Here is a 25618-nt window from a genome sequence, read left to right on the forward strand (position 1 = left end):
AATCAGTGTTCCGGCCTATCGCCACCCTTCCCAGTAACGATAGGTGCATAAAATAACTGAAGGTCCACAAGGAGATTTAAACTTGAACTTGAATAACTTTTACTGAAGTTCTTGCAATAACCACGGCACAGTAACAGTCTCATACAAACAGTCCTTAGGTTGCTTAGTGACTGGCAGTAGTTGCGGACCTTGAGTTAGACATAAAGTCTCTGAATTTAGGAAGAGATTTGCAGATCCGTCTGGATTTAGGGGAGTTATTAGGTCCGGTGATGCTGCAGAGTGTTTGGGAATTGATACACTCTATAGTTATAATTGGTCAGCCATTGCCGCAAGGCTCAGGCCTAACTCACTGCGATTACTGCTGTACAGCCCACGAGGTAAGAGAGAGAAACATGGCCGCTGCTCCCTTATATGGGCAGGGGCGTGGCGAATCTGATTGGTCCGAATGTCTGCCATTCACCTTACATGGTGTGATGGGATTGCTTACGTCACAGGATCTATATACATTATAAAACCAAAACGAGGCTAGAGATACCAAAGTGAGGCCTGGAACGCATCCAGAGTGAGACTTGGAACACATCATATGACCCGAAGGCCCTGCAACACCATGGAAACAAGTAATTAACCATTTATTTACATCTACACTACACTATCTATATTGTCCATGCACAAACCCCCAACTACACATAAAGACAGAGGCGACTAGGGGTAGACTAGACCACAGGGATCCCTACGTCTTAGGGACTCTGGCCATGGGGACCCATGAATAGACAAGCACCGCATGAAATGTGGCACTGGGACACCACACTGCGAAAAAGAAAAGGAAATTGCTTGTGAGCTAAAATAGAATGTTTCAAATTTGGGGTGGTTCGTTTTTATGCCAGTCACTGTGCAGTAAAACAATGACCAATTTCTAAGAAATGAAAACATAAAAAAAATGAGTATGCTTAAAATAGTTCTGAACCCTGAGCTGTTATAATAAGATGTGTTGAAGTTTTTTATCTGCTCCATGCTCTGTCATTTATATTGGCGTAGATCGGACTTTAGACCGCTTTTTTTCTGGGATGTGACCAAAAAAAATGCTATACTGCCATTTGTTTTTTTGTTTTTTTTGGTTTCCAGTGCTCACTGTGTGGGATCAGTAGTGCTATATTGTAATAGTTCAGACAGTTTCACATGCAGCAAAATAAGATATGTTTTGTGGGGAAGCATAAAAAATATATCTTACCAAGCTGAGACATTCTAGGCGATCAGTGAGTGCACCCCACCACCACCTCAACACTCCAAGCTAGATAAGATGTATTTTTTATGTTTCCGGCACAGCAGCATGCATGATTAGGGTCACTTGTGATCGGGTAGACAACTGTACTCGGAGACTTTATGTGTTAAATTAACCCCTAAATGTTTGGCCACTGGGGCTCCTCCTTCTGTTTCTGCCAGAAGTCCTGCTTGCAGATTGTCCCCTGCAGCAGCCTGGCAGAGAAAAAAGTCAGGAAATGCAGATGGGAACTCAGCTCAGCACAGTGCATAGAGTGTTCAGTAGAGCTCAGAGAGGCGGGGGAGGGGGTGGAGTCAGCTAATCACAGCCCATCTCACACTGAACTGCTCTGGGCTGTGTGTAGCAAAGTGAGGGAGGAAGTTCTCCACTGTATGGCTTCAGATGAGGTCAAGCCTGCTGGGGAAAGCCCCTTCCTAGTCTGTGACTGAGATTGAGCAGAATATACAGAGCAATATCAAGGTAGAAAACTAAATTATAATACAAATAAATACAGGGGGTGGTTTATTATGATGGGGGAATGAACTGGGAGGATTATAATATTTATCAAGATCATGAAAGGTACTCTTTAAGTTACTTTACCCCTGTTAAACTTTGCATTGTTCTTTGATACTCTGCAGCACTGCCATCTACTGATCACACACATCCATTACAAGTACTACACTACCTGACCACAACCCTAACTGTTTCATTGATAAGGACATCAATTATGGGAGTACTGCAGCCATACACAACTTATCCCCCCATCCGCAGGATAGAGGATGTATCTGATCAAGGGGGGTCTGACTGTTGAGACCCTGCAATTTCCCTTACTTTGCCCCGGAACTGCCACGGCTAATGTTTGTGTCATCGACGTCACTAAGAGGTCAACAGACATGCCCCATCAATTCAGCTCTATGGGAGAGACGGTGTTGCATGAATGCTGCATCTCCACCTCTCCCAAAGAGATACATGGAGGGGGCGTGTAGGTCGCAGTGTCTTGCTGTGGCTGACACACCTCCTACATGGGGAGAGCTGGGCCCAATACAGGAGATTACGGGGGGTCCAAGCATTCGGGCGCACTGCACTATCAGATACATATCCCCTCTCCTGCAGATATGGGATAAGTTGTATAAGGCTGCAGTACTCCTTTAAGTTTCTTGCCCATTGACCTATATTCCATTAACTAGTTTTATCTCAATTAACCCACTTACTCACATATGTCACTCAGATATGTCACTCCTTGTTAAAAATCCTTTCCTGTAGCACAGTATCTCCCATACACTCTCTGCTTATACCTAGGGCTGTTTAGCTATGACACTGTACTGAGCACCTCCCAAAATGTGCTTCCCTTATCTCCATAAACACACTAGTCTTAGCGGGTTTCCACAGCATTTTTTTATGTGTGTGTTTATGCATGTAATTACATATCACAGCATAGGTCATATTGCCCCCATTATCTATTATTGTGCAAAATACCAGCATGATAGACGCATATGCTGTCAGATATCAGCAAGCCTAACATGGGACAACTGTTACATCTTGTGCTCCGGCCAGACACACTGGCCGTGAGTGCATTTCCCCTCTCACTTCCCCAGCTCCGGCACGCATGTCCCCGCCTCCTAGGGGAGCTCTAAAATTTAAAGAGCCAGTGTACCTGCAATTATGTGAATTACCTGCACCACAGTTATAAATGCCTGCACCTCCCACTCATCCCTGCTGGATCTTTGTTGCCCTAGTGCCTGAGAGAAAGCGTTTCTGAGTCTTGCCTTTCTGTGTTTCTGATCCCATTGTTCCGTGACCTGACCTTGCTCCTGTTCTACCTGCCCTAACCTTCTGCTATCCTGACCATTGCCGTATCCTTCCGGTGCCTTGAATCTCCTCAGCCGCCCTTGTGGACGAGTCGTGCCAGGGGTAGTGACCTGGGTGCCGCCTGCCGCAGCAAGACCATCCCGCTTTGCGGTGGTGAAAACCAGCAGCACCTTAGGCACTGCCCGCTCCCTGGCACTGCCCGCATCATCTACCACACAGGTCCAGTGGATCCACTAACTCCTGTGTACTAACCGTGATTCTTACACTGAAATTATAATGATCTTACCCCAAGGTGATGTATTATTCTCCTGACACACATTTATATGATTTTTCTTTCTTTATTGATTATTTCGAAATTTTATATAAGAATTACATATAGGCCATGGGCCAATACCACGATGTTTCCATACTTATGTCTCATTACACCTGGGTCAAGTATTTTTCTTCTATTATTCCTGTGTCATTACTACTTGCATAAAAACTTTGTATGAATTGTATTTCTCCCCATTGCTGTCGCCCACGGATCCCAGCATGGTGGTGTTTGGCCCGCTGCAGCCTATGGCACCATATGAACTGATTACCATATTGGATTAACAGCTGGACACCCACATGTTTTTATGTGCCAGGTGATGTCACTACTGACCTCAGGCCGACATTAACCCTGCCAAAAATTCTAACTTTGTACTGTATAAATTTATGTGCATACTGGTAATAGGACCTTATAAAAAGGGGAGTTGTCCTCTCGAAACACATAATCTATACTTTTAATAAAATGAATCTTCTTCATATGTCTGCTATACGTGATATATCCATTCATGGGTGAGTGCAGCCACCAGCCGAGTTTTTCTGCCAAAACTCCAATGGGAGTTTCCAGTGGAATTCTGTTGCACCATGCACACGGCAGAATTTCCATGATGGAAACTTAAATTCCAGACTCCGCTGAAAGAATGAACATATCCACTCGGAAGCAGCGCATGTCTGAACAGTCCTAGCTTCGACTAATTGAGATTTATCAAAACCTGTGTAGAGGAAGAGTTGTCCATAGCAACCAATCAGATTGCTTCTTTCAGATGCCTTTTTTTTTAATGAAAGAAGCAATCTGGTTGCTATGGGCAACTGCATCACTCTTCCTCTGCACAAGTTTTGATAAATCTCCCCCGGAATGGCTAACTTAAATTTTTCCGGGTAGATAATCCGTTGACTGAATGGGCCCTAACTCCTCCTCCAAACATGCCTAATTGAAGGGGTTGTCTTTGTAAATATTGTATGTAAAAGTGTTCTGGGTGTGGGGAGGGGGTGTTAAAAAAAAAAAAAAAAAAAGATAATCACCATTGGTTCTCAGCTGATGGCACCCCGACAAGGCATTCCCTGTTCTTCCACACAGAGTAGGCATTTCCTATGCACATTGACAGAGAACAGGAAGCTCTAAGCGGCTGGGATGGCCCAGTCAGAACAACACCAGTGGAGGAAAAGTGTCAGGTCATTATGTGTTTTTTGTCTTGTTCCTCCCACAATCTGCCCCCGCCCCCTTCTGTTTACCTTTATATATAAAATATTTACTCAGACAACCCCTTTTAGAGTCTTTATACTGTATAATAAGTAATGGGCCATACACTTTAATGGGATTTCAAATTTTTTTATTTAGCGAAATGCACATTGACGGTGCAGGTTGCAATGGACAGTATGTGCAAATATATGATGGATATTGGAACTCAGGACCTTTGCTTAGCGGAGAGATTTGCTACCATGCAACTGAGGTGTTTCGCTCATCATCCAACGTCATGACCGTGACATATATTAATGGAGGATATGGTGAAAATTTTTATGGATTTTTTGGAGCTCACTATTCTTCATCCAGGCCATTGTCTGCAGGTAATATATAAAAATAATACACTAGGCAAATACATAATTATTTGTGTATTGTGCCTCATGAGTAGTGTTGAGCGGCATAGGCCATATTCGAATTCGCGAATATTCGCGAATATATGGACGAATATTCGTCATATATTCGCGAATATTCGCATATTAGTTATATTCTCGATTTATTTTCGCTTATGCGAATATTCGCGTATGCGAAAATTAACATATGTGAATATTAGCATATACAAAATTAGCATATGCGTAAATTCGCATATGCGAAAATTTGCATATGTGAATTTTCGTGTATGCGAATTTTCGCACGCCAGTCTCACACAGTAGTAATACAGCCTTCTTTACACCACACAAGCTGGAAGCAGAGAGGGGTGATCACTGTGATGTGTACTGTGAAGAAAAAAATAAAAATAAAAAAAATAAAAACGAATATTCGTAATTACGAATATATAGCGCTATATTCGCGAAATTTGCGAATTCGCGAATATGCGATATTCGCGAATAATATTCGAATTGCGAATATTCGTGAGCAACACTACTCATGAGGAGGATGATGTCACTGCAATGAAGAATATGGAGCAGTGGAGAGAAAGGAAACTCCCAGTCGATGTACTCCACTCTTTAGCAGGTGTGTAAACCAGTTATAGACCACCTGGGAGACCTCTGGTAAGAGAGTATTTGGTCTCTCAGGGAGTGGCTGGAGACTTGTGCTGGAGATGTGTGTGGCAAAGTTAGGTTGGGTTCACACTACAGAATTTCCACACGGAATATCCTCTACTTCTCCATGCAAAAACCTTGGCACACAACTAATATGAGGCAGATTCAAGCATAATTTCTTTTTATTTAGTTTCTTTTTAATTACTTTTTAAATTAATTTTGTTAAATTTTTTCATTAATAATGTATTTTAATGATTTGTTTTATTAAGTGGGTATGTTTTTAACTTTCTTTTTAAGTCTATTCTCTTTATTTTATTCATTATTTAAGTACTACTACTACTCCCAGCATGAGACAGACTGTTCCATGCTGGGAGCTGTAGCACCTGTACTTATAGACAGATCGCCCCAATTGGGTGTCACTCCTGACACCCAATGCGATCGTCCTTTATATTGCAGAGATGCAGAGTGACTTTCTACAGCGCCCCACATCTTTGTTCTTTACTCCGGGCCGACCAGTTATGTGAATAGAAATTCACATCCCTGATTCATATTTGCCGCTCAGAGCGGTGATTGGCTGCATGGTGCTAGCCAATCACCGCTCTGAGCACCCCTGTTTGAAAATTAATAAACATTTTGCTACAATTCTTTCCATCCCTACTGTATCTTTTTTTTTTAAATGGTAACCTACAAAATGTAATAAAAAAAAGCTAACTCCCTCCCTTTTTTGGATCGCTAAAGTCCAAAAAAGAATAAAAATCGTCAGCAAAAATGCCAAAGTTAAAACCCACATGGCGTTTTTCTTGGCATCTTTTCTCTCTCATAGACTTCTATGGGAGCTAAACGACACGATTTCAGTGAAAAAAAACGCCATAGACTCAACATGCTGCGATTTTTAAAAACTGCCAAGGAGCAGGAAAACTCCAAAAAGGAGTGAAAAAACGCCAAAAGGATTAAACTGCCAAACTGAAAAATGCCAAGGGAAAAATGCATTTTATGTTATCCTATTGACTTGCGGCTAACATCTGGCCAGAGCATTTTTTCACCAAAAAAACGCCATGCAGCAGAATGGTCGTTTTTATTGGCGTTTTTGCAAAAAAAAAGTGGAAAGTTAGCCATAGAGTATCTACAATGTAACCAGTATGATATGAAGTGTGAAAGTCCAGCTCACCTTCTAGCTTCCGTGCGCGGGTCCGCACCCAGACTCTGTATGCCAACTGTGAAATGAAGACGAGATGATCCGGCACTTGGAAATACCGTATTTATGGGGGTTTACCATGCACCAGGCTATAACACACACCCTCATTTTACCAAGGATATTTGGGTAAAAAAAGTTTTTTACCCAAATATCCTTGGTAAAATGAGGGTGCGTGTGTGTGTGTATGTGTATACCCCGATACACTGTTTCTGACCCCGCAGAAGCCCCCAGGAAAGGCAGGGGGAGAGAGGCCGACGCTGCCCGCTTCTCTCCCCCTGCCTTTCCTGGGGCCCAGAGCCCTGCTGCCGCCGCTTCTCTCCCCCTGGCTGTCGGCGCTGCTGCCCCTTCTCTCCCCCTGGCTATCGGTGCCGGCAATGGGGCAATGGCACCGATAGCCAGGGGGAGAGAAGGGGCAGCGGCACCCATTGCCGGTGCCGCTGCCCTGTTGCCTCCCCCATCCCCGGTTGTATAATTACCTGTTGCTGGGGTAGGGTCCGCACTGCTTCTGGCCTCCGGTGTGGAGTCCCCTGCTCTGCACGGCACGTCTTGCAGCGCATAGCAACGACGCAGAGGACGCCTCACCGGAGGCCAGAAGCAGCGCGGACCCGACCCCTGCAACAGGTAATTATACAACCGGGGATGGGGGAGGTAACGGGGCAGCAGCGCCGGCAATGGGTGCCGCTGCAACCTTCTCTCCCCCTGGCTATGGGTGCCGCCGACCCATTGCCGGCGCCGCTTCTCTCCCCCTGGCTATCGACACCGGCATTGGGGCAGCGGCACAGATAGCCAGGGGGAGAGAAGCGGCGGCAGCAGGGCTCCAGACTCCAGGACAGGCAGGGGCAGAGAAGCCGGCAGCGACGGCAGGTCTATGCACCTGCAAAAGCCACTGCAGTTCATTGATTTAAAGCGCCCACTTTAAATCATTGAACGGCAGCGGCTTATCGGCGTATAACACGCAGATAGACTTTAGGCTAAAAATTTTAGCCTAAAAAATGTGTGTTATACGCCGATAAATACGGTATGGCAGCTTTATTAGAAATTCTTTAAAAACAGCATGGGAAAGCTTCACACCTCAACAGGTCTGACACATCTTGACGTGTTTTCGAGCGCATGCATGCTTTTGACAAAGAGTGCATGCGCTCCAAACGCGTCAAGATGTGTCAGACCTGTTGAGGTGTGAAGCTTTCCCATGCTGTTTTTAAAGGATTTCCAATAAAGCTGCTATATTTCCAAGTGCCGGATCATCTCGTCTTCATTTCACAACCAGTATGATATACAGGGTATGCTCCAGGGGCATTACTAGGTCTATAAAAGATCCTGGGCATGGGTCCTGGGTCCTGGGCATGGCTGAGGGTGAGGCCACAAAAAAGAGGGAACAATGGGGGCGGGCCACTCAATGTTGCATGACCATACAAATATTAGCTCCACGCATAAGGGTCAGAGTGGGGGTTAGTCTTATTGGCTGTCAGCTGATGCAACTTCAAGTTAGGGAACACTCTATGCTCTAAGCTGAGGTGGGGTTCTGGTGACAGCAGCGGCAGGGGTTAAAATTTTTAACAGGTTCGCAACTTGACGCGATGGATGCCTGTGGTGTAGAGCGTTGCGGGAAATAATTTCAACTATATTAATCAAATATACCAACTGCCAAATAGCAAAGTGATAAAGATATTTTAACCATGTGAATATAAAGCTCCCAGTATGATATAAGCAGTGGTGTGCCTCAATACATAACTGTTGGCCCCTCTGTGCCCTTGTATGTAGCTATAGGTCTCTCTGTGCCCCTGTATATGATTATAGGCCCTCTCTGTGCCCCATATATAGTTATAAGCCCCTCTGTGCCCCTGTATATTGTTATAGGTCCTTCTATGCCCCCATAGACATATTGCCTTCAGCCATATACTGTATATGGCTGCAGGCAGTATGTCTGTGTACTGCCTCCTGTCCTGATCACTGCTCCTCCCGTCCAGGGTCAGGACCTACTAAGCAGTAGGTCCCCGAACTGGAGGAGCAGTGGTCAGAACATTGAAGGTGGTGTGCTGGAAAACTACTGTCCTGGATGCCCACACACCCTCCTGCTTGGCTTTACTACTTCAGAATGTGCGCACGTCACTATGATGTCAGTGTGCATATTAACCCTGCACTGTGATGTCAGTGTGCATATTAACCCTGCACTGTGATGTCACTGTGCATATTAACCCTGTACTGTGATGTCATTGTGCATATTAACCCTGTACTGTGATGTCATTGTGCATATTAACCCTGTACTGTGATGTCATTGTGCATATTAACCCTGTACTGTGATGTCAGTGTGCATATTAACCCTGTACTGTAATGTCAGTGTGCACATTATCATTGTGCTTGATTAATATGCAAATTGTTGTCACAGTACAGGGATAATATGCATAGTGACATCACAGTACAGTGATATACACAGTGATGTCACAGCCCAGGGTTAATATGCACAGTGATGTCACAGTAAAGCATGTACCAGTACCGTGATGTCACTGTGCACTTGGGGGGTGCATAGCAGGGTAGCAGTAGAGAATGGCATAGTAGAAGTAGGGCCAGGGCACGCTGAAGCATTTATAATTTAAAATTTTTTACCCGACAGGCAGCAGCCGATATCCATCTGCTGTGCTGTTGTTGTGGCTGTTAGCAAGCCGCACACCTACACCAGGGGTGGTCTGACAACTCGTGGGGCCCCGGGGATAAGTAATGTAATATATGTACACATGACCCCAACCGCAGAATCGTGAGTACAGATCTGGAGTATAATACAGGATATAACTCAGGATCAGGATAAGTAATAGAATGTATTTACACTGTGACCTTACCATCAGAATAGTGAGTACAGCTCTGGAGTATAATACAGGATATAACTCAGGATCAGTACAGGATAAGTAATGTAATATATGTACACAGTGACCCCACTATCAGAATAGTGAGTACAGCTCTGGAGTATAATACAGGATATAACTCAGGATCAGTACAGGATAAGTAATGTAATGTATGTACACAGGGACCCCACCAGCATTATAGTGAGTGTAGCTCTGGAGTATAATACAGGATATAACTCAGGATCAGTACAGGATAAGTAATGTATGTACACAGTGACTTCACCAGCGAAATAGTTAGTGCAGCTCTGGAGTATACTAAATTGTAGTGTCCCAGCACTGAAGGCTGTCCTGTGGCTTTGGACTTCCTCGGCAGACCTGAAGCACAGGTGTTGGGCCCACTGAGAGACTGGTTATTGTTCCTATTGTGTTCTAGCACTTTACCAAAGGTTTAATATATTTTCATAAATATCATGTTATATGTTATTTCTATATTCACTATGTAACCAAAGAATAAGTTGGCCAGCACTATTAATTCCAAACTATTGTAAAAACCTGGCTTGCAGGTGCAGGCTGCTTGGCTAAATATACAGCAACAGGAGAATACAGCAGCACACTGCTAGCACAAAGATATAGATGAAACATGAGTATATAGATAAAACATGAGTATATAGATAGGACATGAAAAGCTATACAGCTGTAATGCAACAAATGAAGATATGTATATAAGGTGCCTTGGATGTTTCAGACCTTGCAATGCCTGCTGTACTGTTCACACAGAGGAATATTCACAGTGTAGGGTCCGTCCCAGAATGAGGTCACCTTACCGTGGTTTTAGGCCAGTGTTTCCCAACCAGGGTGCCTCCAGATGTTGCAAAACTACAACTCCCAGCATGCCTGGACAGCCAAAGGCTGTCTAGGCATGCTGGGAGTTGTAGTCTTGCAACATCTGGAGGCACCCTGGTTGGAAAACACTGTTTTAGGCCAGTGTTTCCCAACCAGGGTGCCTCCAGATGTTGCAAAACTACAACTCCCAGCATGCCTGGACAGCCAAAGTCTATCCAGGCATGCTGGGAGTTGTAGTCTTGCAACATCTGGAGGCACCCTGGTTGGGAAGCTTGGGCAACTTACCGGCTTCCGTAGGATCCAGCGCCGCACAACATTGCCGTGCGACAGTGCCGCCCCGACTGGGAGTTGTAGTCTTGCAACATCTGGAGGCACCCTGGTTGGGAAACAGTTTTAGGGCTTGGGCAACTTACCGGCTTCCGTAGGATCCAGCGCTGCACGACAGTACCGCCCGACGATCTCCGTCACCGATCGTCGCTGGAGCCTCGGAAGGGTAAGTGAACGTCTTTGCCGGTCCCCTTCAGCTGTTTAGTTTTGCAACAGCTGGAGGACTACAGTTTGCAGATCACAAACCAGTGGTCTGCAAACTGTGGCCCTCCAGCTGTTGCAAAACTACAACACCCAGCATGCCCTGACAGCCAAAGCCTTTGGCTGTCAGGGCAGGAGCCCGGGCTGACATTACAGTGCAGCCGCCCGGGCTCCTCATACGGCCTCCCCGCTACCCTCACTTATGGGGACACTGATATCCCCCCCCCCTTGTCTCCCGCCCGCGCCGCTCAGCTCCCGCGTGTCCTCACTGTAAGGGCATGCTGGGACTTGTAGTCTTGCAATAGCAGACAGATGGGAGTTGTGTGGCGCTGGCAGGTGAGAGGGGGGGGGGGGATGTAAATCACTGCAGTGTTCCGGTAGCGCAGTGAGGGTAGCGGGGAGAAAGTATGTCGGAGCCCGGGCGGCAGTAGCTTTTCCTGCTCCATGTTGGAGCTGGAGTAAATTTTGTCAATTTTTACGGCCGTTGCGACAGTTTATTAACTGCAACTGTCTCAGTTAAAAAATGAAAACGTGCGTAAATTAAGCGGGAAATTTTTTTTTACTTTCTAGCTCTTGCTAGAGAAAGTCGCACAAAAAATAGGGTAGGCGCAATTGCGACAATTTTGCACCACAAATAGTCAGAAAAAAATGACTAAACCCCTTAGTAAATGCCCCTCATATTCCCCATATATTACATCTCATGGATAATCATATAAGCCCCTCCCATTTTCTTTACATATGTCTTAAACATCCTTGATCTCCTCTTCATTCTTGCCCAACTGTCATATCTTGGTTATTTAACAGTGTGTATTTATTGCATCCTTCATGGTGGGGAGATATCATCAGATCTACCCCACACTATACATTCACATATAACTGTATCCTTTTAAGATTACTAGATTGAAAGTTAAGTTTTAGTCACTCCCCTCCCCCCCTTTTTCGTTATACATAAAGTAAAAGGGAGGTATATACATGGGGTATAAGGTGGCATAGGATATAAGGTGACACAGCATATATGGTGGCACAAAGTATATAATATATGTTGCCACAAAATTTTAGTTTTCGGACCAGAATTTCTAATCTTGGGGAACCACTAGTTATTTTGGGTCAATTGACTTAACTGCTCCATGTTGCTTCACATCATGACTCTCTAATGGTGGAGTCTCACCAGTTTGGTACCGAATGAGTGAAGTGACTTGTTTTATACATGATTTGGCTGCTTTTCAGTAATTTCATTAGATTTTTAAAGCAACATGCACTACATTTGAAAATGTAGCGGACATTACTCACTTTTACCCACACTCTAAAAATGCTTAAAATTTGTCAATTGTTGATCATCTTGTTGATAAAAATATCATCTCCTTTTGTGACCTCATGAAACATAACATATATTTAGATCTTACTCACTCACAAGATCTAAATATATTGTATGCTATATTTTTGCACAATATATGGGAGTAAGGTGCAATGAGGTAATGTAAGTAAGGGGACATTTTTTTTTCAAGTAGCACCAATATTATAATTTTGGAGATATCTTTCAGATATTATTTTGACAACCTCCCCAGACTAAACAGCATTTTACAATATTCAAAGTAACAGCGTTTTTCTTTTTCTTTCCTGTTCATCTTCATGTATCCAGGACCTCCTACCATTGGTAAGTATAGTATACAGTATAGTATATTTTATCACGGTCAGTCTTACGCCATATTCAAAATAACACTATTTTTCCTTTTCTTTCCTGTTCCTCTTCATGTATCCAGGACCTCCTACCTATGGTAAGTATAGTATACAGTATAGTATATTTTATCATGGTCAGTCTTATGTCATGTTAAGTAACAATTTTTTTCCTTTTTCTTTCCTCTATCTACACTTTTCTAGAGACTACTACCCCTGGTAAGTATAATACATTTATGTTAGCAGAATTATTCTCTTACTTTAGCAATAATGATACATTTAATACACCGGCAGGTGTATAACGTGTGGTATAAAACAGAAATACAGGTACTAAATAGCACGCTATTTGCTTGTATGTAGGCCCTTTGCAATGATAAGGCCACTGAAAAAGCGTATTTGTACTCAGGAAAAACGTTTTTTTCTTTAATACACCGGCAGGTGTATAACGTGTGGTATAACACTTAATTTAGCAGAGACAGAAAAAAGGTAGTATATTGGTACGCTATTTGCTTGAATTTAGGCCCTTTGCAATCATAAGGCCACTGTTAAGCGTATTTTTACGCAGGAAAACCTTTTTTTTTCCTTAATACACCGGCAGGTGTATAACGTGTGGTATAACACTGAATTTAGCACAGCGACAGAAAAAAAGGTGGTATATGGTACGCTATTTGCTTGCATGTAGGCCCTTTGCAATGATAAGGCCACTGAAAAAGCGTATTTGTACGCAGGAAAAACTTTTTTTTCTTTAATACACCGGCAGGTGTATAACGTGTGGTATAACACTGAATTTAGCACAGAGACAGAAAAAAGGTAGTATATGGTACGCTATTTGCTTGTATTTAGGCCCTTTGCAATGATAAGGCCACTGTTAAGCGTATTTGTACTTAGGAAAAAAATAATCTTCTTTAATACACCGGCAGGTATATAACGTGTGGTATAACACTGAATTTAGCACAGAGACAGAGTAACAGGTGAAAAATGGTAAAAAGGCACCAAAGTCCATACTAATATGACTTATTTCTGAACAGCAGCAGGACCCAACAGTGCAGCACAACCAAAAAATAATAATTCAGGGATTAAACCCTAAATTGCACTCTGTCACACGATTCTGAGCAGCAGAAGATTTGTGGAGCAAATAAAAATAAACTCAATTGGGCTGAACAATGAGGAGATGAGATGCTTCAGAAAGTTCAGGCAGCTTGGAGATCTGTATGAGGCAGCTGACAGCTATCTGCCCCTCTCTGCTGCAATGCTCAATAACGTGAATAGGAGGTTTAGCTATCAATGATCCTTCTCAGTGTAACAGCACAGCACTCTGCACTCCTGCCTTTCCCTAATGCTGATGTGACTAGCAGTTGCAGTATAACGCTGTGGTATGAGCTATTCACACACACACAGTCCCGTCCTCTCCATCTGAGTGCATAGATGAAATGAAGAGAGGCAAGATGGCCGCCGATTATATAGGGGCTGTGACATCACAGGGGTCAGTGAACACTGATAGGCTGCATCTCACATGTGATTCAGGATCAGCCCGCCTACCTTCATTCACGCCGCTATTTCCCGCCCTCCCATAATCCCCTGCCTCATGTACTCACATGTGGATCCGCCATCTTAGCTCTACAATAGCCTGGAACGCTGTAAAATGGAGTTTAATGAAGCGATTCGTGCAATAGAATCACGGCGATATTTGTATTCGTTGCAAATCAAATTTTTCATGAAATTCGTAACGAATTCGTGTTCGTCAAGTTCGATTCGCTCATCTCTAATTCCTACCGATCACCTTGGTACTGTATTCTGGTGTCCTCTGCTCTTCTATGTACCAGGTTTTGTTACCAAAGACTACTTCAGAGGTTGTGGCCTAGAAGATCTTTGTGTTCTGTGGAAAAATGTTCAACCTGTGAACCAAATACCATTCGTCTCTGTAGTTATTAACATGCAGATTTTTCTACCTTGGATTTGAAATTAAAATGGAAAACATTATTGGATGAACATGTCCTGATGGGCTCCGTGTGTACAATCCTAAATCAAGAAAATGACTTTTCATTATCCATATGGATCTTCCAACACAACTGAAAGCAATATGTACAGTACTGTTTATTAATTGACCTTGATTACCTTTTTACCTTTTGAATTTTTTTTTATAAGTATGATATATCTGTAGGCAGTCTGGCTGATGGAGTGATATTAAAATAAAGAAATGCCACTGTTAAGGTTGAGTCTAAAGCAAAAACAATTAACTTTTGACCCTTTTGTGGACTCTTTTATACACCTTGTGGATTCAGGAGCTAAGCTTACTTCAAACATGGTGTGCGCTGGCTGCTATCAGTAGATGATACTCACCATCAATGGATGGGTTCATTGATGGCCATCTAACTCTCTAGTGCAGGGCTGTTTTTTCTGCAGTGGTTCACTTCATCAGAAATGTATGTGTTCATGGACAACACTTATTTTTCACTGATACAATAAGGTATTTTAGCTGTGTGATGAATGTTAATACAGTGTTCATTTGGGAATAAGGAAAAAAGTCAACAGAATTTTGTATGTCAACTATTTTTACCTTCTTGCCAAATTAACACTGTATTATCATACATTACACAGCTAAAATATCATATTTTTCTATAAATATTTGTAATGAATATTTAAGTACAATAGAAAATGATTAGTAGTTAGTGCCTTTACATAGTAGTTACGTCCCCCCATTTATAAGTAAACACGCACACATCCCCTATATAGTATTAGGCATCCATACTGACCCAATATTATATTAGGCCACCATGCTGCTCCTATATAGTAGTGAGCCTCCTATACTGCAATTTTTTTTGTATTAGACCCTCATATAGTAGTTAGGCCCCCATATGGCCCCATGAAAAAAATAACTCACCTCTCCATTGTTCCCTGGTAGATCCTGCCACTCTGCACTGCTCAATCTCTCTGAGCTCACGATTCAGGCAGCATTATGCACAGATGGTGCCCTCACCAAAAACCCAGCTGTAGTGATTGAACAGAGCCACCGCATCGTACACCGTATTGAACTGTGTGTGTGTGTCTTAAAGGCGCGCACACACAGTTCTGAGCCGTGCTTGTTTAGGGATCCGTTATCCCCAGATGGGCTCCTCTTTACTTGTGAGCCTAATCGTGGTCACATCACCTGTGGCCAAGATCATTTATGCCCCTGGGTACAGTTACCACTAAAGATCTCCAGCAGGCCTGCCTCATATTCATGTTTAGTGAGCAGCATTTGGCCTGCAGGACACATATTGGACACCCAGACTATGTTCAGGGAACAGAGATAACCACTCGTAAACTAAGGCTACAACTGGAAAGTTTCCAGTATACAGGCATCATATAAATATTGCTGCGGTGGATTGTGCTTGGAGCCTCCACCCCACTCATGCTTCACCTGTGTGCTGAGGTTCAGCTACGTTACTCTGTAGCATGCAGGTATGTTTATTAGATACTGGATCTTACTACAAGAGGGTGCATAACTGCTTCCCCCACTGCCCTATAAAAGTCTCTCAAAGGCTACTTTTGGGTAGTGTACTTCTTGATGGGAGGTTGTTGATTACTCAACATGTCATTATAGTACATTTAAAGGGGTACTCCGGTGAAAACCTTTTTTCTTTTAAATCAACTGGTGGCAGAAAGTTGAACATATTTGTAAATTCTTAATCCTTCCTGTTTAAATATTAAAAATTCTTAATCCTTCCTGTACTTATTAGCTGCTGAATACTACAGAGGAAATTCTTTTCTTTTTGGAATGCTCTCTGATGACATCACGAGCACAGTTCTCTCTGCTGATGTTATTATAATAATAACACTTTATTTATTGTTGTCCTTAGTGGAATTGGAACCCAAGACCCCAGCACTGCAAGGCAGCAGTGCTAACCACTGAGCCACCATGCTGCCCTTAGCATACATCTGCTATGCATGGTTGCTAAAATGGACAGAGATGTCAGCAGAGAGCACTGTGCTCGTGATGTCGTCAGTGTTCCAAAAACAAAGGAATTTCCTCTGTAGCATTCAGCAGCTAATAAGTACTGGAAGGATTAAGATTTTTTTTAAAGAAGTAATTTACAAATATGTTTAACTTTCTGCCACCAGTTGATTTAAAAGAAAAAAGGTTTTCACCGGAGTACCCCTTTAAAAGAATTTTTTTCCAGCTGACAAAAGGGGGCATGTCATTGGACTGAGAAAAGCAGGATGGTTTTTCTGACTAATTGATGTTATGACAAAGCTGGAATAAGTGATTACATAAGGACACACACATATGGCAAATAGGATTCAGATGGCTCAGACAGACCAGCAGTAGAAAGGATAGTTTGATCTTCCAACAAGCACAAGCAGCTCCTATAGATTTCTTGCCCATCACCCAGACATGTGACACCTTCATTACACCCCCTGTCTTTGCCTGGACCATTTCCAGGTGCTGAGAAGACCTGCCATGGACAATAAGTCACAACGACCTTTGCTTGCAGTGGGGTCATGATCGAGAAACCTGGACTCCTACGCACTGCATGGGACCAACTAAGCCTCATTGTGAGCGCTTCAATCCTGCCTTTGCTGTGGAAACACTGCCACAACTGGTGAATAGTGTTATGCAATGCACATTTTTATCACAAATATCGGCAATTTGCGATTTCGCGAATATTTAGAATATAGTGCTATGTATTCATAATGACGAATATTCTTTTTTTTTTCCACATGCAAATTTTTCATGCAAATTTTAGTTTTTCCTTTTTTTTCGCATGCAAATTTTTATTCAAATTTACCATGCAAATTTTTGCATGGGAAAAAAAGTAAATGAACATAGCGAATATGCAAATTTCACCAACATAGGATGAATAATCGTCAATATATTCACGAAATATTGCGAATATAGCCCCTGCTGCTCATCACTACTGGTGATGTGATGATACAAGGGACAATAACCGTGTGCAGGATAACTTGTGGCCACATGTGTTGCCTTTCATGTCAGAGCTTCCAGCTGGTATTTTTCAGCAGTATAATTCTCACCCACACACAGCAAGGGTTTTTCAAGAATGTCTTCTCCAGTTTGCAACTCTTCCTAGGTCTGCCCGGTTGCCAAATTTATCGCCAATCAAGCATTTATGGGACCAGCTGGGATCCCAACTTCAACAAACTACAAGTGTGCAGGATCCACAAGCCCAGCTACAACATCTGTTGGCATCAGTATGCCATATGGAACCTGTATAGCTCCATGCCCAACCATATCTCTTCAACTATGTGTGGTAGTGGTGGCCCAACAGGGTACTAGAATCTTCTTTCAATTGTACAATTTCCCCCTATAAACCTTATTGTTACGCCGATCGCTCCGGGTCCCCGCTCCTCCCCGGAGCGCTCGCAACTTCCTCGCATTTGCAGCGCCCCGGTCAGACCTGCTGACCGGGTGCGCTGCAAAGTCTCTCTCAGCCGGGATGCGATTCGCGATGCGGGAGGCGCCCGCTAGCGATGCGCATCCCGGCTCCCGTACCTGACTCGCTCCCCGACGGTCTTGTCCCGGCGCGCGCGGCCCCGCTCCTTAGGGCGCGCGCGCGCCGGGTCTCTGCAATTTAAAGGGCCACTGCGCCACTGATTGGTGCAGCAGGCTTAATTAGTGTGTTCACCTGTGCACTCCCTATTTATACATCACTTCCCCTGCACTCCCTTGCCGGATCTTGTTGCCATTGTGCCAGTGAAAGCATTTCCTTGTGTGTTCCTAGCCTGTGTTCCAGACCTCCTGCCGTTGCCCCTGACTACGATCCTTGCTGCCTGCCCTGACCTTCTGCTACGTCCGACCTTGCTCTTGTCTACTCCCTTGTACCGCGCCTATCTTCAGCAGTCAGAGAGGTTGAGCCGTTGCTGGTGGATACGACCTGGTTGCTACCGCCGCTGCAAGACCATCCCGCTTTGCGGCGGGCTCTGGTGAATACCAGTAGCAACTTAGAACCGGTCCACCAACACGGTCCACGCCAATCCCTCTCTGGCACAGAGGATCCACCTCCAGCCAGCCGAATCGTGACAGTAGATCCGGCCATGGATCCCGCTGAAGTCCCACTGCCAGTTGTCGCCGACCTCACCACGGTGGTCGCCCAGCAGTCGCAACAGATAGCGCAACAAGGCCACCAGCTGTCTCAACTGACCGTGATGCTACAGCAGCTATTACCACAACTCCAGCAACAATCTCCTTCGCCAGCTCCTGCACCTCCTCCGCAGCGAGTGGCCGCTTCCGGCCTACGATTATCCTTGCCGGATAAATTTGATGGGGACTCTAAGTTTTGCCGTGGCTTTCTTTCACAATGTTCCCTGCACTTGGAGATGATGTCGGACCAGTTTCCTACTGAAAGGTCTAAGGTGGCTTTCTTAGTCAGCCTTCTGTCTGGGAAAGCTCTGTCATGGGCCACACCGCTCTGGGACCGCAATGACCCTGTCACTGCCTCTGTACACTCCTTCTTCACGGAGATTCGAAGTGTCTTTGAGGAACCTGCCCGAGCCTCTTCTGCTGAGACTGCCCTACTGAACCTGGTCCAGGGTAATTCTTCTGTTGGCGAGTACGCCATCCAATTCCGTACTCTTGCCTCCGAATTATCCTGGAATAATGAGGCCCTCTGCGCGACCTTTAAAAAAGGCCTATCCAGCAACATTAAAGATGTGCTGGCCGCACGAGAAATTCCTGCTAACCTGCATGAACTTATTCATCTGGCCACCCGCATTGACATGCGTTTTTCCGAAAGGCGTCAGGAGCTCCGCCAGGATATGGACTTTGTTCGCACGAGGCGGTTTCTCTCCCCAGCTCCTCTCTCCTCTGGTCCTCTGCAATCCGTTCCTGTGCCTCCCGCCGTGGAGGCTATGCAAGTTGACCGGTCTCGCTTGACACCTCAAGAGAGGACACAACGCCGCATGGAGAATCTGTGCCTGTACTGTGCCAGTACCGAACACTTCTTGAAAGATTGTCCTATCCGTCCTCCCCGCCTGGAAAGACGTCCGCTGATTCCGCACAAAGGTGAGACAGTTTTTGATGTCAACTCTGCTTCTCCACGCCTTACTGTGCCTGTGCGGATATCTTCCTCTACCTTCTCCTTCTCTGCTGTGGCCTTCCTGGATTCCGGATCTGCAGGAAATTTTATTTTGGCCTCTCTCATCAACAGGTTCAACATCCCAGTGACCAGTCTCGCCAGACCCCTCTACATCAATTCTGTTAACAATGAAAGATTGGACTGTACTGTGCGTTACCGCACGGAACCTCTCCTAATGTGCATCGGACCTCATCACAAAAAAATTGAATTTTTGGTCCTCTCCAGCTGCACTTCTGAAATTCTTCTTGGATTACCGTGGCTTCAACGCCATTCCCCAACCCTTGATTGGTCCACAGGAGAAATCAAGAACTGGGGTACTTCTTGTCTCAAGGACTGTCTTAAACCGGTTCCCAGTACTCCCTGCCGTGACCCTGTGGTTCCCTCTGTATCCGGTCTTCCTAAGGCTTATATGGACTATGCTGACGTCTTTTGCAAGAAGCAAGCTGAGACTTTACCCCCTCACAGGCCTTATGACTGTCCTATTGACCTCCTCCCGGGTACTACTCCACCCCGGGGCAGAATCTATCCTCTGTCTGCTCCAGAGACTCTCGCCATGTCAGAGAACATCCAGGAGAATTTAAAAAAGGGCTTTAACCGCAAATCCTCCTCTCCTGCCGGAGCTGGATTTTTTTTTGTGTTCAAAAAAGATGGCTCCCTACGCCCTTCCATTGACTACCGCGGACTTAATAAAATCACGGTAAAAAAACGCTACCCCTTACCTCTTATCTCAGAACTCTTTGATCGCCTACAAGGTGCCCACATCTTTACCAAACTGGACTTAAGGGGGGCTTATAATCTCATCCGCATCAGGGAGGGGGACGAATGGAAGACTGCATTTAACACTAGAGATGGACACTTTGAGTATCTGGTCATGCCCTTTGGCCTGTGCAACGCCCCTGCCGTCTTCCAAGACTTTGTTAATGAAATTTTTCGTGATCTCTTATATTCCTGTGTTGTGGTTTATCTGGACGATATTCTGATTTTTTCTGCCAACTTAGAAGAACACCGCCAGCATGTCTGCATGGTTCTTCAGAGACTTCGGGACAATCAACTTTATGCCAAAATGGAGAAATGTCTCTTTGAATGTCAATCTCTTCCTTTCCTAGGATACTTGGTCTCTGGCCAGGGACTACAAATGGACCCAGATAAACTCTCTGCCGTCTTAGATTGGCCACGCCCCTCCGGACTCCGTGCTATCCAAAGTTTTTTGGGGTTTGCCAATTATTACAGACAATTTATTCCACACTTTTCCACTATTGTGGCTCCTATCGTGGCTTTAACCAAGAAAAATGCCAATCCCAAGTCCTGGTCTCCACAAGCGGAAGACGCATTTAAACATCTCAAGTCTGCCTTTTCTTCTGCTCCCGTACTCTCCAGACCTGACCCATCTAAACCCTTCCTATTGGAGGTAGATGCCTCCTCAGTGGGAGCTGGAGCTGTCCTTCTACAAAAAAATTCTTCCGGGCATTCTGTTACTTGTGGTTTTTTTTCTAGGACCTTCTCTCCAGCGGAGAGGAATTACTCCATCGGGGATCGAGAACTACTGGCCATTAAATTGGCGCTTGAGGAATGGAGGCATCTGCTGGAGGGATCAAAATTTCCAGTTATCATATACACTGACCACAAGAATCTCTCCTATCTCCAGTCTGCCCAATGACTGAACCCTCACCAGGCCAGGTGGTCGTTGTTCTTTGCCCGTTTTAACTTTGAAATTCATTTTCGCCCTGCTGACAAGAACATTAGGGCCGATGCCCTCTCTCGTTCTTCTGATGCCTCTGAAGTAGAAGTCTCTCCGCAACACATCATTCCTCCGGACTGTCTGATCTCCACTTCTCCAGCCTCCATCAGGCAAACTCCTCCAGGGAAGACCTTCGTTTCTCCACGTCAGCGTCTCGGGATTCTCAAATGGGGACACTCCTCCCATCTCGCAGGCCATGCGGGCATCAAAAAATCCTTGCAACTCATCTCTCGTTTTTATTGGTGGCCGACTCTGGAGACGGATGTTGTTGATTTTGTGCGGGCCTGTACTGTCTGTGCCCGGGATAAGACTCCTCGCCAGAAGCCTGCTGGTCTCCCTCATCCTCTGCCCGTTCCCGAACAGCCTTGGTCACAGATTGGTATGGACTTTATTACAGACTTGCCCTCATCCCGTGGCAACACAGTTGTTTGGGTGGTCGTTGATCGATTTTCCAAGATGGCACATTTTATTCCTCTTCCTGGTCTTCCTTCAGCGCCTCAGTTGGCAAAGCAATTTTTTGTACACATTTTTCGCCTTCATGGATTGCCCACGCATATCGTCTCGGATAGAGGCGTCCAATTCGTGTCTAAATTCTGGAGGGCCCTCTGTAAACAGCTCAAGATTAAATTAAACTTCTCTTCTTCTTATCATCCCCAATCCAATGGGCAAGTAGAAAGAATTAATCAGGTCCTGGATGACTATTTACGGCATTTTGTTTCCTCCCGCCAGGATGACTGGGCAGATCTTCTACCATGGGCCGAATTCTCATACAACTTCAGAGTCTCCGAATCTTCTGCTAAGTCCCCATTTTTCGTGGTGTACGGCCGTCACCCTCTTCCCCCCCTCCCTACTCCCTTGCCCTCTGGTTTGCCCGCTGTGGATGAAGTGACTCGTGATCTTTCCACCATATGGAAAGAGACCCAAAATTCTCTTTTACAGGCTTCATCCCGGATGAAAAGATTTGCCGATAAGAAAAGAAGAACTCCCCCCATTTTTGCTCCCGGAGACAAGGTATGGCTCTCTGCTAAATATGTCCGCTTTCGTGTCCCCAGTTACAAACTGGGACCACGCTATCTTGGTCCTTTCAAAGTCTTGTGCCAGATCAACCCTGTCTCTTACAAACTCCTTCTTCCTCCTTCTCTTCGTATTCCCAATGCCTTCCATGTCTCTCTCCTTAAACCACTCATCATTAACCGCTTCTCTCCCAAACTTGTTTCTCCCACTCCTGTATCCGGTTCTTCTGACGTCTTCTCCGTGAAGGAGATTCTGGCCTCCAAGACGGTCAGAGGAAAAAATTTTTTTTTGGTGGATTGGGAAGGCTGTGGTCCAGAAGAGAGATCCTGGGAACCTGAGGACAACATCCTAGACAAAAGTCTTATTCTCAGGTTCTCAGGCTCCAAGAAGAGGGGGAGACCCAAGGGGGGGGGGGGTACTGTTACGCCGAGCGCTCCGGGTCCCCGCTCCTCCCCGGAGCGCTCGCAACTTCCTCGCATTTGCAGCGCCCCGGTCAGACCTGCTGACCGGGTGCGCTGCAATGTCTCTCTCAGCCGGGATGGCCCGCTCGCGATGCGTATCCCGGCTCCCGTACCTGAGTCGCTCCCCGTTGGTCTTGTCCCGGCGCGCGCGGCCCCGCTCCTTAGGGCGCGCGCGCGCCGGGTCTCTTCAATTTAAAGGGCCACTGCGCCACTGATTGGCGCAGCAGGCTTAATTAGTGTGTTCACCTGTGCACTCCCTATTTATACATCACTTCCCCTGCACTCCCTTGCCGGATCTTGTTGCCATTGTGCCAGTGAAAGCGTTTCCTTGTGTGTTCCTAGCCTGTGTTCCAGACCTCCTGCCGTTGCCCCTGACTACGATCCTTGCTGCCTGCCCTGACCTTCTGCTACGTCCGACCTTGCTCTTGTCTACTCCCTTGTACCGCGCCTATCTTCAGCAGTCAGAGAGGTTGAGCCGTTGCTGGTGGATACGACCTGGTTGCTATCGCCGCTGCAAGACCATCCCGCTTTGCGGCGGGCTCTGGTGAATACCAGTAGCAACTTAGAACCGGTCCACCAACACGGTCCACGCCAATCCCTCTCTGGCACAGAGGATCCACCTCCAGCCAGCCGAATCGTGACACTTATCCTTTTGCTCTAATATTATAATCACTCACATATATCATCATTACATTCAAGTGGTGGAAGAAAAAATCTCCCAATGAAATAGTGCAGTCAGCGGCGCTCTCCTCTCGGTAGCAACGGGCTGGTAAAAGATACCCGGCAAGGAACGGACTTATAAAACAACAAACAAATTATTTTCCAAAGGCATGCGAACAACGCGTTTTGAGGGGCGGGACCTCCTCTTTGTCAGAACCTGATGAAGAGGGTATCCCGCCCCTCGAAACGCATTGTTTGCATGCCTTTTGAAAATAAATTGTTTGTTGTTTTATAAGTCCTTTCCTTGCCGGGTATCTTTTACCAGCCCGTCCCTACCAAGAGGAGAGCGCCGCTGACTGCACTACTTCATTGGGAGATTTTTTCTTCCACCACTTGGATTTATCTGACCGTCCTCCACCAGCTGGACACTGGATCAGTGCAGGCTGCACTCCTCCATATACCACTCACTGTGGGAGCAAGCAAGCTGTAGTGTTGTGCTCATAGTGCAATACTTATAGGTAAGCACACCTTAACCTATTTTCTACTCTTCTTCCTAAATAAGGATAATTGTGCTTAGATGCGCATTGGTCTGTCTGCTTTTGTGTTTTTCATATTAATATCATCATTGCATTAACACATAGAAATTTTTTTTTGGTGTGTTATTCTTTTTTGTCCATGAGTGAAGTTCCTATTTAAGAGATCAGATGATGGGACAAGTAGAATAAACTCAGACTGCGTTCACACGGTGCGGCTAATAAGTGGTACTGCATCTAATTTCCGCATTTGTTTTTATTGTGAATGACTAAAATCACACTAAAATTGTGCATTTTACTGCGATTATGCAAATTACAGTAAAATGTGCAAATGTTTCTGTGATTTTGGTCATTTGTGACAAAAAGTGCATGCTGTAATAATCTGTGGTACCGCCTAATAGCCACAATGTGTAAACACATCCTCACAGAGAAGGGGATATAAATAAACAATTACTACATTATCAAGATATTTAGATTTGCAAGCCTAGAACCTCATGGGTTAGAGATGGAGATATCACAGTTGTATATTTAACGGTTGTCTATTTTTTCTAGACTTAGAATAACCGGTGATCTGTCTATACTGAGCAGAACTGACCAGAGAGTCCAGTGGGACACAATGATTATTTGCTATGCTTATTTGAATTGTTTGTTGTGTTTTCAATTACTATGGTAACTATGATAATATCATTAATGTCTGATTGATTATAACTTCTGTTTAAATTGTAATACATGTATACAACTCTATAAACCACAACAGCTTACAGCTTGTATGCTAACTGAGTAATTAAAGAAACATTAGTATTCGTATCCTGTCTGGTATATCTGGTTGTTTTTAATAGTTTTCGGTTTCTGGCCTGTGACCGACTATGTATATTTGTTTTTACCCCACTGCACTGTAGCGCAGGGAGGGACCGTCTCCAAGTTGTCAATCCATCGCTTAGGATGGATAGGCATGTAGGCAGGGAGAGTGTTTTTAGGGTCAGTTTAGGGCTCTTTCTCCCTGGCCCTGCAGTTGGTCCTGACAACTATATTCCACAACTGCTTTTGGCTTGAAACTTGCTCCATAAAACTGCAACAAAACCACACTGTGTAAGAGCAGCCTTATATGTGTCCTTCATTTAGGATCTGTTCCCTGCTTTGTATTCAATAATTGTAATAAAAAATCATTATGTGTAACGCATCAGCAGATGTGTTACGCAGCAGATTCTATAGCAACTTTCTTGTTATTTCAAGGCACTTCTATTGTACCGTGCTTGGATATGGATATATTTGTAACACTATAGTTACATAATTTGCTAGATATTTCTCCTTTGGTTACAAACACTTGATCCCTTGTTCCACCTGGTGAGGTGTCTGTCACATCCAGGCAAAGAATGGATGGAGAAGAAGACTCCCATGTATGCTTGCTCAGTTGTTTTAGTAACTCTAAGAAAATGGAAGGATGGAATTATTCTCTTACATACATT

At 44.8% G+C, this 25618-nt stretch overlaps 1 protein-coding gene across 1 annotated transcript; it reads left to right on the forward strand.

Annotated features, from left to right (window-relative positions):
- Positions 1 to 673: 673 nt before the first annotated feature.
- On the forward strand, positions 674 to 24935 carry LOC130281805 (deleted in malignant brain tumors 1 protein-like). The gene is made up of 6 exons (XM_056529436.1): positions 674 to 833; positions 4713 to 4939; positions 12639 to 12653; positions 12760 to 12774; positions 12878 to 12892; positions 24705 to 24935. The coding sequence occupies exons 1-6, from the start codon at positions 763 to 765 to the stop codon at positions 24713 to 24715; spliced, it is 354 nt and encodes a 117-aa protein (XP_056385411.1). The 5' UTR covers positions 674 to 762; the 3' UTR covers positions 24716 to 24935.
- The last annotated feature ends 683 nt before the right edge of the window (positions 24936 to 25618 follow it).

Source organism: Hyla sarda, chromosome 7, assembly GCF_029499605.1.
Source record: "Hyla sarda isolate aHylSar1 chromosome 7, aHylSar1.hap1, whole genome shotgun sequence".
NCBI classification, from domain to species: Eukaryota; Metazoa; Chordata; class Amphibia; order Anura; family Hylidae; genus Hyla; species Hyla sarda.